Genomic DNA, 12,881 nt, shown 5'->3' with positions numbered 1-12,881 from the left:
TGAGGTATATTTCAGATGCAATTAATATTTAAATCAGTAATTTTGAATAAAGAAGGTTACCTTTCATAATGTGGGTGGACCTCATCTGATCTGTTGAAAGCCTTAAGAGAAAAGAATGCGATCCCTGAGAAGGAAGGAATTCTGCCTCCAGACTGCTGTTGGATGCAAGACTGCAACAGCAACTGTTTCCTTTGTCTCCAGCCTGCCAGCCTGCCCAGCAGATTTTGGACTTTCCAGCCCCCACAATTGCATGAGCCAATTCCTTAAAATCTTTCTCTCTCTCTCTATATATATATCCTATTGGTTCTGTTTCTCTGAAAAGCCCTGACTAATAAACCTCCTAAATATGTACTAGTTTTGCCTGCATTTGACTTTTTTGCATACATACAATTCCCCCATTTAAAGTATACAATTCAATGGTTTTTGGTAGTTATGCAAAATCACCACAATCAATTTTAGTGCATTTTTATCACCCCCGAAAGAAACCTGTCCTCATTTGCAGTCAATCCCATTTCCTCCAACTCTCCCAGCCCTAGCAAAACACTGATCTACTTTCTGTCTCTGTAGATTTCTCTGTTTTAGACATTTCATATAAATGGAATTATACATTATGTGATTCTTTGTGACCTGCTTCTTTCACTTAGAATAATGTTTTCAAGTCCATCCATGTTGTAGCATGTCAGTGCTTTATTCCCTTTTATTGCTAAATAATATTCCACTGTGTGGACATAGCACATTTGATTTATACATTCACCAGTTGATGGACATTTGGGTTATTTCCACTTTGGGGCTATTATGAATAATTCTGCTATATTCGAATTTTATATAATATAAATCATACTTAGAATATTCTTCTGTGACTAACATTTTTGACCATACATTAAGGTTTTTTGAGATTCATTCAAGTTGCTGATTGAAACTATTTTTGAAAATAATTCCTTTTATAAAACTGCACCAAAACCACTCATTTTATTCCACAACCACTAAACAGTACCTCACACTCCATTTTAAAAATACTGCTCTAGAGTATGTATCAGGGATAGAATCACAGGATCATAGGATTTGTGCATCCTTTCTTTGCTCTACTTTTCAGCAGACTCCTGGGTTTTGTTGCTAATCTGATGGGTATGTTACAGTATCTTTTTGCCTCAGTTTGCATTTTCTCACTCAACCAATGTGATTGAGCGCCAATTCATGTTTGCTGGCTATTTGTCTTTTCTTCTGTTTATTCCCATTTTTTTCCTAGGGGGTATTTTGTTTTGTTTTGTTTTCTAATTGACTTTTAGGAGTTCTGTACATAGTCTGGGTGTCTTTTCTTTCAATTATGTTTTGCAGATGCCTTCTCCAAGACTATAGCTTCCCCCCCCCCACTCTCTTTGGATCAGAAAATTTTAAATGACATATAGTCAAGTTTATCAACCTTTTTCATGTGGTTGGTTAGTTTTGTTTAAGAAATCCATCTCTATCTTGGTGTTGTAAAATATTCTTTTACATTTTCTGCTAAAAGGTTAAGAGTATTTGCCTCCACACCATGTATTGAATCATCCTTTCTTTTCTTCCCTTCCCACATCTGCAATGTCACCTCTGTCCATACTTGTATAGGTCTATTCCTTGGCTGGCTATTTTGTTCCACTGGTTTATTTACCTATACCTATACCAATGTCACATACACTTAATCACAGACCTTTATAAGAAGTTCCCTACATTTGTCCATCAGATGGGTATTGCTTATTTGGGGTCCTTCATGCCCATATTTCAGAATCAGCTTATCAGGTATTAGTGAGATTTTGTTTGGGATTGCTTGAATCTATAGATCAATTTATAGATGGATGAAATTGCCACACTTACAACATTGAATCTTTCTCTCCGGAAACATTGTCTCTCTACGTATTTAGGTCTTCTCTTATGACCTTCAGTGACATTCATAATGTTCTCCATAAAGGTCTTGCTTGTATTTGTCTTAGGTATCTTATTTTTGTTGTTTTGTTCTACATGTAAGCTTTAAAGTGAATATACTATATCCTGATTTTGTAAATGGATAATTTATATCACACTCTTAAATTTATGGAAAAAGCTGAGGGAACATCATCTGGTTCATTCTAAATTCTTTTTTATATGATGGAGATCCCTCATATATGTTCATGCATATGAATAATAAAATATAGTTTTCTAAATACTTTACTGAAAGTATTAGCATCTAATTAAAAGTATTAACATCTCATCTATTCTTGAAACACAGAGAACAGATATTTGTATGCTTTGTGTACAAACACAAGATATACATGAACATTCCTGCAATCAGTGAATGAAAAGCTGATCCAGAATGCTAGCCTACATTTTTCTGCTTGGGATCACTGTCTTATACAATACTGTGTAACAGCTTTTTTCTTTTTCTTTCTTTTTTTTTTTTTTTTGAAACACACTGAAGATTCACATCACAATTCAATGTTTGATTCTCCTTTTGAGGCTCTAACTGAATTAGTATGTCTCTGCCTAGACACTACAGATTGTTTTGTAGGAATAAAATGGTCTGACTCAGGATATCAAGTTGAGTAATCAGTACAGCAAGTGCCAGACTTCAATGAATCTGATTAAATACTGTATACTTAGGGGGGATTTTATTTGCTGTTACTTTCCTAGCTTTTTCCCTAGCCACTGTGGGTCTCCACTTTGAGAGTTACCCTGGGTTCGGGGAGGGGACCTGAACCCCATCCCCCCAATCACTGTCTTCCTGCAAGGCCAAGACTTTGGGGGCTTGAGGCTCTTTCTTTTTCCTGGGGCAGTTTCGAACCCAGTGTCCTCTCTCCTTACAGTACACACATTGATCCTTCGCCAGGGGTTCCTTTTTATTGCCTGGCACCATTTTATTGGGCTCCCTAGTCTCCCTAACTGCAGTGGCCAGAAGTTTGTGAAAATTTTTTTCTTGGCGCTTTTCTCTTTTTATTTCCTTTGCTTCTTCTGACTCTCTGTTATGATAAACCTTTTCAGCCACCTGCACTAATTCTCTTAATGACTTATCTTGCAACCCTTCCAGTCTCTGCAGTTTCTTCCTGATGTCCCTACTAGACTGGTCAATAAAAGCGACTGTCACTGTAGCCTTATGCTCTTCACTACCAGGATCATACGGGGTGAACCGAAGGAATGCCTCCATGAGTCTCTCCAGGAATGTTGATGGAGACTCATCGGGCCCCTGAGTTATCTCTCTTACCTTAGTCAAATTGGTGGGGCGTTTTACTGCCCCTCGGAGACCTGCCATGAGAGCCTGGCGGTAGACCTTCAGGTGCTCCCTACCTTCTGCCGAGTTGAAGTCCCAGTTTGTTCTGATTAACAGGAACCCTGCATCTATAACATCAGGGAGGAGGGTAGGTCCCCCATCGTCTCCTGGCACATTCTTTCGAGCTTCCAGGAGGATTCGTTGTCTCTCCTTGGTAGTGAACAGGACCTGTAGAAGCTGCTGGCAGTCATCCCAGGTGGGCTGATGAGTAAATAGGAGAGATTCTACAAGGTTAGTGAGACCCTGGGGGTTTTCAGAGAAAGGGGGATTCTGAGATTTCCAGTTGTAAAGATCAGAGGAAGAGAAAGGCCAGTACGGTAAGGGCTGGTTGCCCTCTTCATCAGGGGGCCGTAAGCCCGCAGGGGGGAGATAGGAAGAGCATCTGGAGGGCCCACTCATTCACTGCGTGTCCCCTGAGCAGGCCCTCCCTCGGATTCATTTTCTGGTGGGTCCTCCTCTGGTGGAGTGGACGGCCGGCTGCCTGTGATCGGAAAGAAGGATTGGGAGGGAGATGGGGGTCAGGAAGAAGCCAGTCCGGGCCGGTGGACGGCAGGACCTCCGCTTTCTTTTTTACTTCTTGGAGAGCAAACACAGCCATTGGACCTGTTAAGGGAACAAAGGGACGGACCCACGGAGGAGGATCCGTGACTAAATCTTCCCAGACAATGATATAACATGCATGGCCTAGGAGATTTTCAGAATTGAAAATTTTTCTTTTTACCGCTTTGATCAACGGCAGAGAGAAGGGACCTTCAGCAGGCCATCTGAGCTGGAAAGCTGGCCACTCCAAAGAACAAAGTGTTACCCATTTATTCTTTCTAACTGGCACAGACAAATCATTAGCTCTTTCCTTCACGTCATTCCAGTATTTCAGAGTCAGGCTCAAAGGGGTTGAGACAGTCTGCCCCATGTCGCCCCAGAAAATCATCAGTCCCCCCACACACACAACCAGACAGACAAAAAACAAAACACCGATGCGCCCCTGCCTCGAGCGCCACAACCAGATTATCAGAGAACTCGGGAGGGGTCTCTTTCCTAGAGATCTCCCTTGGAGCCGAACATGTTCATCTCCTGCAGAGGAATCTGGAGCGTCCTCCAGGACTCCTGTGGCTGCGGCGTGCCGGCACGTCTGCCCCACTGCTTGACCACTACAGATGGCTCCGCTTTGGAGCCTCAGAAAATCTAAAATCAGACCGGTGATTCCGTCCTGGAGCCACCGAAACCAGATTATAATAGACAGCTTACAGCCAACAACAAAAGAAACAGACACAGTCAGACAGACAACTGCGGTACCAGCTCGAGCGATCCTCCGTTCTCTAGTCTTTGGTCCCAGGGAGAGCGAGCTGATCCCAGACGAGCCCCCAAAAATGTAAGACCCATGTACCAAGCACAAATCCTACATGCCGAAGTGGCTCGCCTCACAAAGACCACAAGAACAGGACCGCTGCAATCAGCAAGAGGGATTTTATTTTTCCATCATGCTGGGATGCTTTGCCTTTCGGAAAAGCCCCCCCAGTTTACAACGCAAGCACTTTTTATACAGTTTTTCTTGAAGAGATCTTTATGACAGGATGAGTTGTCGGTTATCAGTGGCACCCTTGGATTTATGGGCAGACTCTAGCAGGCTTGTACCCCGGTAGATCTGTGGTGCCTTTAGATTTACAGGTGGCATTTAGTAGGCTGGTAACCCTGATAACAGCACTTCTTTCAATCGTATATCATCCTTGGTGCCTGGCAAGGAGGCTTTTAGATAAGGAACCAGCCTGTCCGGGGGACCATGGGGTGGGCATGCCCCTCTTGGAATGTTTAGTGTACTTGGGCCCCCTGCTGCTTAATAGCCCCTTAGAAGCTGCTTTACATTTCAACAGCCCCTTAGAAGCTGCTATACATAAAATGCCTTTAGATATGTTTCCCCATATTAGCAAGCATTTGCAGAAGCGAATTGCACAGGTTAAAGCATTTGCAGAAGCAAATTGCACAGGTTAAAGCTATACTAGCAAATTGTGCAGGTTAGAGCTATATTTTTCCATTACTAAAATCCCACAAAATCTTCTACCAGTGTTATGAAGTGTGATTCTCATTGGCTGGGAAATCAACGTGTACAGCAGATCCCATTGTGCTCGGTTCCTACCCTCTCTTTCTATTCTTCAGCTACACAGTTCTTCAAGTCTCTTTAAAATTCGTGTTTGGCTCTCTGCCACCTCAGGACCTTTGCCTCCGCTGTCGCCCCAGAGTCTTCCCCCTGCTGACGCCTCCTAACCCTTACGATCCCAGCTTTAGCTTTATTTCCTCTGGGAAGCTCTCCCTGAAGCCTTGGCCAGGTTAGCTCCCTCTGAAGTTAAATGCTTCCGTGGGGCTCAACTTCCCTATTCTGACAGTCATCACATAAATAATTAGTTTTTGTAAATATAAATAAAGAGTACTCAATAAATATCAGTTTAATTAGTGAATTAATTCTACCCAGGAGTCTGTTTTCTTAGAAGGAAAACCTTAGAAGCTGCATTAGTAGGTTGCACACGTTGCCATCTGAGCGTGTCTTCCTTCCTCTATGGGCCACTGCAGTGGGTTGGAAAAGGCTCATGCACTGTGGTTCTACATATTGCCAAGGGTGCCTGAGGTGGACAACACAGTTCTAGTTGTCCCCTCGGCTGTCTGGTTTGGACTCCTGCCCCTGGCCACCTACTCCCTGTGCTTACAAGATTTACACCTCCCCTTGAGACAGAAGTTTTGCTCTGTAACCCACCAAAGATGACTGTAAGAGGAGGTCCTGTCCTGGCTTATCTCCTTCCTGAGTTTAGATTATGTCACAATCTTAATCTTTCCATTTGGTTTCTGAAATTGCTTTTTTAGTCTTCACATACAAGAATCATCTCTTGGAGTTAATACTTTTAAAAAAATTTATTTTATTTTATTTATTTATTTTTTTCTTTTCTGTAATGGTTTACATTAAAAAATTAAACAATAATAATTACAATAAATGTATAATTTACAAAAGCCCTATATTTGTCCATAGGATTTATACATATAAGCATTACAGTACATTCATTTGAAAAACTAAAATTAGGTATAAGAACATGAATTGATATGAAAGGATATTTATAGCATGGATAGACAAGAAAAAGTAAGTAACTATATAAATGAAGAGTCATAATTTTACATAAATATAAGAAGCATTAAATTCTAAAATATTTTCTCGATGGTATTCATGAATTTTTCACTAATTAAAAACTCTGTAATAAAATATCTTAGGGTCCATATAACAAGTATTAAGAGATTAAAGATTCCATTGCATTCTAAAATGTGGTCTTTGCTGGATTCAAAATGCTGCGTAATCATCTGTAGAAGTAGTGTGGGTAAACAGCAGGAGGCTTTAGCAGGAGTAAATCCTGACTGTGGGAGAATCCAACCTCTGTGTTCCTGACACACTGCCGTCCATCTGCATGTTCTTTGGCTGCGTGGAGGGTGAAGACATAGAAGAAGTAACCTGCAAGTTTGCAGAGAGAGTCCCTGCTGATGCAGCAGCTAAGCCATGAATGTCCTTTGGTCTAAATTTTTTTCTCCATGAAGGTGCTCTCCTAAATGCTTTTATCATCGTCCTCATCAAACCTTCTGTCAGTCCCCATGAGCAAAAGGTTGTTAAATTCTCTTTGTAAGACAGCACGAGCCGGTGTATTCCGCGTTGGGATCCGTAACAATAGCGCCAGTGCGTTGAAGTCAAAGGTTTCATCTAAGGCCAGAAGGGCACCGTGAACGCCACTCCCTAAAAGATTGTTTGCATATGCTTTAAGGCCAATTGACAGGATCCAGCGAATCACTCGATCATTGCTCCAAACAAGCACATCTTTTACTTCATGCTGACTTTCTTCTCTTTTTCTTTCCAGTTCTTTTCGGTCATAGTTTAATCTTCTCAGGCACATCATTCCACACTGGAAACTGTTTCTGTGGAAACCGTCGACCATTTTCAGCTGCCCGCGGAGGTCCTTCTTGGTCAGGTGGTCCAGCATCCTGGCGTCCACCAGGCACTGCATGAAGTAGCTGCAGTACTGAGGGAGGCCCAGGCTGGGCAGCCACTCGTTCCCAATCCACTCGTGGTTCATGTCCCCATATGTGAGTGTTGTTTGCGACGTGGGAGGGGCGGACGGGCTGGTAAGAGACATGATCTCTTGGATGGCCAGCCTCAGCTTCAGCCTATGCAGGGGGTTGCTGATGCCGATCTCACGCTTCATCTCGGTGTCCGACAGGGTTGACATGATGGCCCCGCTCTTCACGTTGGCTCGGCAGGCAGCCACATACCAGGCGGGCATCCCCACCCAGAGCTCCAACCACACAACTACGGTCGGCCCATCCCACTGGGCAAAAGGCAAACCTTGTCTTCGGGCTTCATCGAGCAATTCATGCTTTTTTGGAAGTTTACGACTTTTTTCAGCCTGTCCTCCCAATTTGCTCAGTGACAAGGCATCTTGAGATGCATTATCTGTCTTTGAAACAGCAGGGTGTCGTAATGATTCTTTGCCAGCTTGACCAGGTCGGCCCTTTTCTTTCTTGCCAAACAAGCGGCCGATAGAGGACTTGATGCCCTTCTTCTTTGGGGCTTTGTGGCACGAGTCCCGGCTGCTGTTACTACTGCTGGGACTGCTCACGGGACCGTCCTGGGAGCCTGTGGAGTTTCTCACGTCCATGGCGTCCCCATCTTCACCATCAGACACATCGACATCGCTCTCAAAAGCTTGTGCTGCATTGGCTAAGACACTAGCCTGTTGGGCACGTTCCCAATCCTCTTCATTAAGAGTTTGTACCTTGGAAGGCTCATCCCGTAGAGCAGCTAGGCGGCCTTTCTGGGGGCGCCGCAACACTGCACTGGTGCTGTAGGAATCTGTGTGACTGTCTGCCACAGGGCACCTGAAATCTGGGACACTGCCAAAGTGGGGTCGGCCATGATGAAGTGAAGCACCTCTTAGTCTCATTTGGTCTAGTTCAGCCCTCAATGCTTCAATGATTAAGACCAGCTGATCCTTATCATGTTGTGTATCTTCCAATTGCTTTTTTGCATTTTCAACTTCTCCTAACAGAGAATTCTTTTCTTCTAGAGCAGCCATTCTCTCTTTCAGATGAAGCTGGAACCTCTCATTAGATGCTGAAAGAAGCTTGTCAACAGTGTCTGATAAACTTTTATTATGCTCTTCATTCATTTTTTCTCTCTGCCTTGCCTGCTGCAGTTCTTGGTTCTTTTCCTCCAGCTGCGCCTCCATCTGTCTTAACCTTTCTTCAGTGTTGCCCTGTCTCTCTTCAGCCTTCGAGAGCACTGCCACCCTCTGCGCCAGCTCCGCCTCCACCTCCGGGAGTGTCTCGGCTTTCCTCATGGTCTGCTGCAGCTTTTGCTCCACTAATTCCAGCCGTTCCTGTAACTGGCGGTTTTTATCCTCAGTCTGGCGATGCATAGAATCTTTGTTTGCAATTTCGTTTTCAAGTTTATCATTGAGGTCATGCACAGACATGGCTTCACGCTGTGCAGCGAGGGAGCATTTTTCAAGAGTAGTGATTCTCTCTTCCATGTCTTCCTTTTGGACCATGGCTTCACAAATGTCCCATTGCAATTTCGTGTTCATCTCCTCAGATTTGATCAAGTCTTCCCTGGCCGTGTAGAGATCTTCCTCCAGCTCTGCCAGGTGACTGATTCTCTCTGCCATGTCTTCCATTAGGGCCATGGCTTCACGCATGTCCCATTGCAATTTCGTGTTCATCTCCTCAGATTTGATCAAGTCTTCCCTTGCTGTGAAGAGATCTTCCTCCAGCTCTGCCACGTGACTGATTCTCTCTTCCTTGTCTTCGTTTCGGGCCTTGGCTTCACGAATGTCCCTTTGCAATTTCAAGTTCATCTCCTCAGATTTGATCAAGTCTTCCCTGGCCGTGTAGAGATCTTCCATCAGCTCTGCCACGTGACTGGAGAGGGCGGCCAGGTGCTCTTTCATTTGGCTCTGCTCCCTCAATTGCTTGTCTATGACTTCCTGGAGCTCTATTACTTTAGCAAGGTCCTCCTCGTGGCTTAACGAACCATCAGAAGATCTCTTTCCATTCGTGCTTGGGGTATTTTCTTGTTCATGGTTCATGTCAAGTGCTCCATCTGTTAGTGTTTTTTTCTGCTTATTCCATTCTTTAAGAATCATTAGCTCTTTGTGTGTGGCACCTAATTCTTCTTCTAACAAACCACACCTTTCAAGTGCTACTCGTAATCTGTCTCTCATCTTTTCATCCAGAGCTTTGTGGTGCTCAAACAACGACTTCAGTGCTTTGAGCACTTCGACTTCGCTGGACACACCTGCTGGGGACTGTGCCTGTCTCTTCACCACGGTCATCCTGAGAGACCTCTCGTGCCTAGAGACAAGGCATTCCAGATGTTCTAAAAGCAGCCTAGTGTTGTTCCTTTCTGCTTTCAGTTCAGCAATTTCTTCTTCCCTTTCAAGGAGCTCCTCCCTGCATACATTCAGTTCCTTCATAAGTGCAGCAAACTCCTGTGGAAGTGCAGTTTTGACCTGTCTCTGCAAGGAATCTCTTTCATGACCAACATCGTGTAATTTCCCCTGGGTTAATGCCAGCGTTTCTTGAGTCTCTCTAAGAGTGTCAAGAAGTCGGTCCCTTTCTTCTAGCATGGAGACCATCAACTGTTCAAAATGAGAATCTGTGTCTGCCTGTGAAGGGGAGCTGGATGCATGGCTCCCACTTCCTCCTGGGGAGCCTTCAGCTTCACTGATGGTTGGCATCACCTCATGCATCATCTGCAAATGAAAGACCCAGACTAGAATCATTAAGAGCAGAATACAGGTTCCCGTAAATCTGCAATTTCATAAGCATCTGCAGCTAATAAATGAAAGGTTCACAGCCTCTTTATTCTCAGATCTGTTACACTTTGTATGCAAATAAGTTGGGAAAGCATCCACGGGCAAATACTAAGTGCAGGAACACACACCATGAAGATACTCACAGGGACAATAACCCTGTGAAGGGGTCAAGACCAGAGGACTGCCCCTCACATAAAGAGCAAACCCAGCAGTATTTTGTTCGCAAAGCTGTACTTTTTAGTTGTTGAGAACAAGTGTGCTTCAGGTACCTATTTTTCCAACTTCCCGGTGGGGGCAGAGCAAGTCAAACACACACGCCACCCAGTCACTTTTCAGGAAAAGCATAGAAGGAGCACAGAGCCAGCAGCACTGACAGGTACAGAACCCATCAGGCATCTTATAGGAATGTGTGCAGTCAGCTCCTGGGAAGGACTGACGGCTCCCTGAATTCTTGGGCTGGATTTGGTGAGCACGAAAGGAACGGGACTCGTGAAGGGTTGGGAGAGGTTTCTCCAGTGGTTGGTCAGTCAACCTAACTTACCTCAGTTTCCAGCCCAAAGTCAAATTCCACGATGGAAATAGAGCCAGCAGGTCCGGACAGCCGGGGACAGCTAGGAGGGAAGGAAAAGTGATAGGTGAGTCAATGAGAGGCGATGAAGGGTCGCCAACACACAGACGGGGCGAGGGCAAGGGGGCTGCTCCCGAGGGTCCGGGCCACAGTCCGGGCACGGCGGACCCCCTGCGCCCCTCACAGTGAGGCTGACCCCCGGCCCAGCCGCGTCCCGCTCTCTGTGCCCGTATCAGGTGCTGCAGAAGCCGCAGCCACCACGGCACTGACGAGGCACTGACGACCGTTTCCAAGGAGCCTGCACCAGCTGGGGTTCTAGAACCCACGCTGGGTCCTGGCTCATGGGGCCGGGGGAAGGGCGGCGCATGGCCCCGAGAGCACGTCCCTTCGGCCCCGGTCACTAAGGCCGGCCTGTGGCCAGACACTGGAAGAGCCTCTTGGAGTTAATAGTATAATTTGATGTCTTTGCATTGATCTGTCCCAGGGAGGATGCCTCAGGGTGTGTGTGCATATGTGCCCACATGTGTGCACGATCTGTGCATGCGTATGCATGTGTGTGCCCACACGTGTGCATATGTGCGTGCGTGGGTGCCATACATGCGCACTCAGCATTTGTTCACGGTGATTATCATCTTCCAGCGGGCCTGGAGCCGTATGCGTTGCAGCACACTTTGTATTCTATGTCATTTTTCCTATGATAGGTAGCAAATTCTCTGAGTTGATTTCCATGAGTGCTGATTGATTTTCACCAAACCATTTTACCTCTTTCAGTCTCTGCCTTTTGTGACTTTTGGCAGGTAGTTGCAGACTTAACAATTGTCTCTCTCTCCAGGTGCCTCAAAATGTCCTTATTGTCATTGTGTCATTTGCAATCAGAACTAATCAGTCAGGTGGATGAAGGCAGGTGTTTTTATGTCTGTTCTCCAGATAGGGGTCACTGGCATTAGTGGACCTGTCCTGGTTCCGGCAGTTCACAGGTGGCACAGCTAGGATGAGAAGTCAGGTTTTCCTCCTGCAAGCGTCCTTTCCTGTTCTGTGCACAGAGAGCTGTCTGTAACACACCGTTCAGTGACAAACCCATGCTGACTCGTATGTACATGGCAGGTGTGTTTAAATATGTACACACATCCACAGAAAGGTCTAGAAGAACATTCTCCAAACTGTTGAAAAAAGGTCACAGGATGTTATTAGAATGAAGGAGGAGTAGATATTTTGCTTTTTTAGTTTATGTTCATTTGTAAGATTTACTTTTTTTGCAATAAATAATGAGTTTCATCATTTTAAAATGAATAATTATGAGCAGTGAAGGAGTAAATGGTGTGTTAGTGTCATTGGTTTCTGTCTATAATTTTGTGTTTCTCTCTGGGTGTTCTTTTCAGTTAGGAAACGCTGAGGGGTCATTAGGTTGTTTGTCTCATTGTTAGGCTGACGTTCTTATTGACCGTCACTGTGTCATGTGAATGATCATTTCTCCATGTCTGTTTTTCCATCAGTGTCATCGGGAGAGTCTCTTCTCACTGAAATATTAAGAAATGTTAAGCGAGCAGGGATATTAATTAGATTAATTCATTCCTATTTTGAGAAGTGCAAAACTTCTTCCAGAAGTCCTGGAAGAGTCAACCTGCTAGGAGCTGGCTGGGTAGCCAAGTAGTTAGAGCACAGTATTATAACACCAAAGTCAAGTGTTCCGATCCCGTACTGATCAGCTGCTTAAATAAAAGACTCAGAGAGTCAACCTGCCGTATGCAAATGTCAGGCTTTCCTGTGTTCTAGGCTGTCACTCCACCTGTGTGCACCACTGATCTGGGCTCAACGTTTGTCAGGAAGGAAGGGAACGTAGTCACAGAAAAAAAAATTTTTCTATAAAAATGAAATATTTAAATACCACTTCATCATTTTCTTCTTTAATTCATGATATTTGGTTTTGTAAAAGAAAGAAGAAACAATGATTGCTTATGTGTGGGCCCTCAAAAAATAAATGTCCATTGATTTCATTTTTACTTACGTTTTCAATTAATCCCAGAGTCCAGATTAATTTCTTCTAGCTTTCTGGAAGGGAATGAAATTTTTGTTTATAATTTTATGTAATCTGGACTAAAGATATGGAGAGTATTGAGTTATTTCTATGATTTTAATGGTTTTGTGTCATCTACTCTATTTTTATTTATTTATTTATTTATTTATTTTAAAGGTGACCGGTAAG

General features: G+C 44.2%; 2 protein-coding genes across 2 annotated transcripts in view; one reads left to right on the top strand and one right to left on the bottom strand.

Annotated features, from left to right (window-relative positions):
• Positions 1-6,644: 6,644 nt before the first annotated feature.
• LOC134383935 (liprin-alpha-1-like) lies at positions 6,645-10,047 on the bottom strand. The gene is given in 3 exon segments (XM_063105465.1): positions 6,645-6,854; positions 6,856-8,856; positions 9,127-10,047. Coding segments are annotated over 3 exon segments (3,132 nt in total).
• A 716-nt stretch (positions 10,048-10,763) lies between these two features.
• The window catches only part of LOC134384398 (testicular spindle-associated protein SHCBP1L-like), a 29,036-nt gene continuing 26,918 nt past the window's right edge, over positions 10,764-12,881 (top strand). The window contains exon 1 of the mRNA XM_063105922.1: positions 10,764-10,951. Within this exon, the coding sequence (XP_062961992.1) occupies positions 10,764-10,951 (188 nt within the window). The remainder of the gene's footprint in view (positions 10,952-12,881) is intronic.

The sequence above is a fragment of the Cynocephalus volans genome, chromosome 8, assembly GCF_027409185.1.
Source record: "Cynocephalus volans isolate mCynVol1 chromosome 8, mCynVol1.pri, whole genome shotgun sequence".
NCBI lineage: Eukaryota > Metazoa > Chordata > Mammalia > Dermoptera > Cynocephalidae > Cynocephalus > Cynocephalus volans.
The sequence above is the reverse complement of the archived record's forward strand: the minus strand, read 5'-3'. Positions and strand labels throughout refer to the sequence as shown.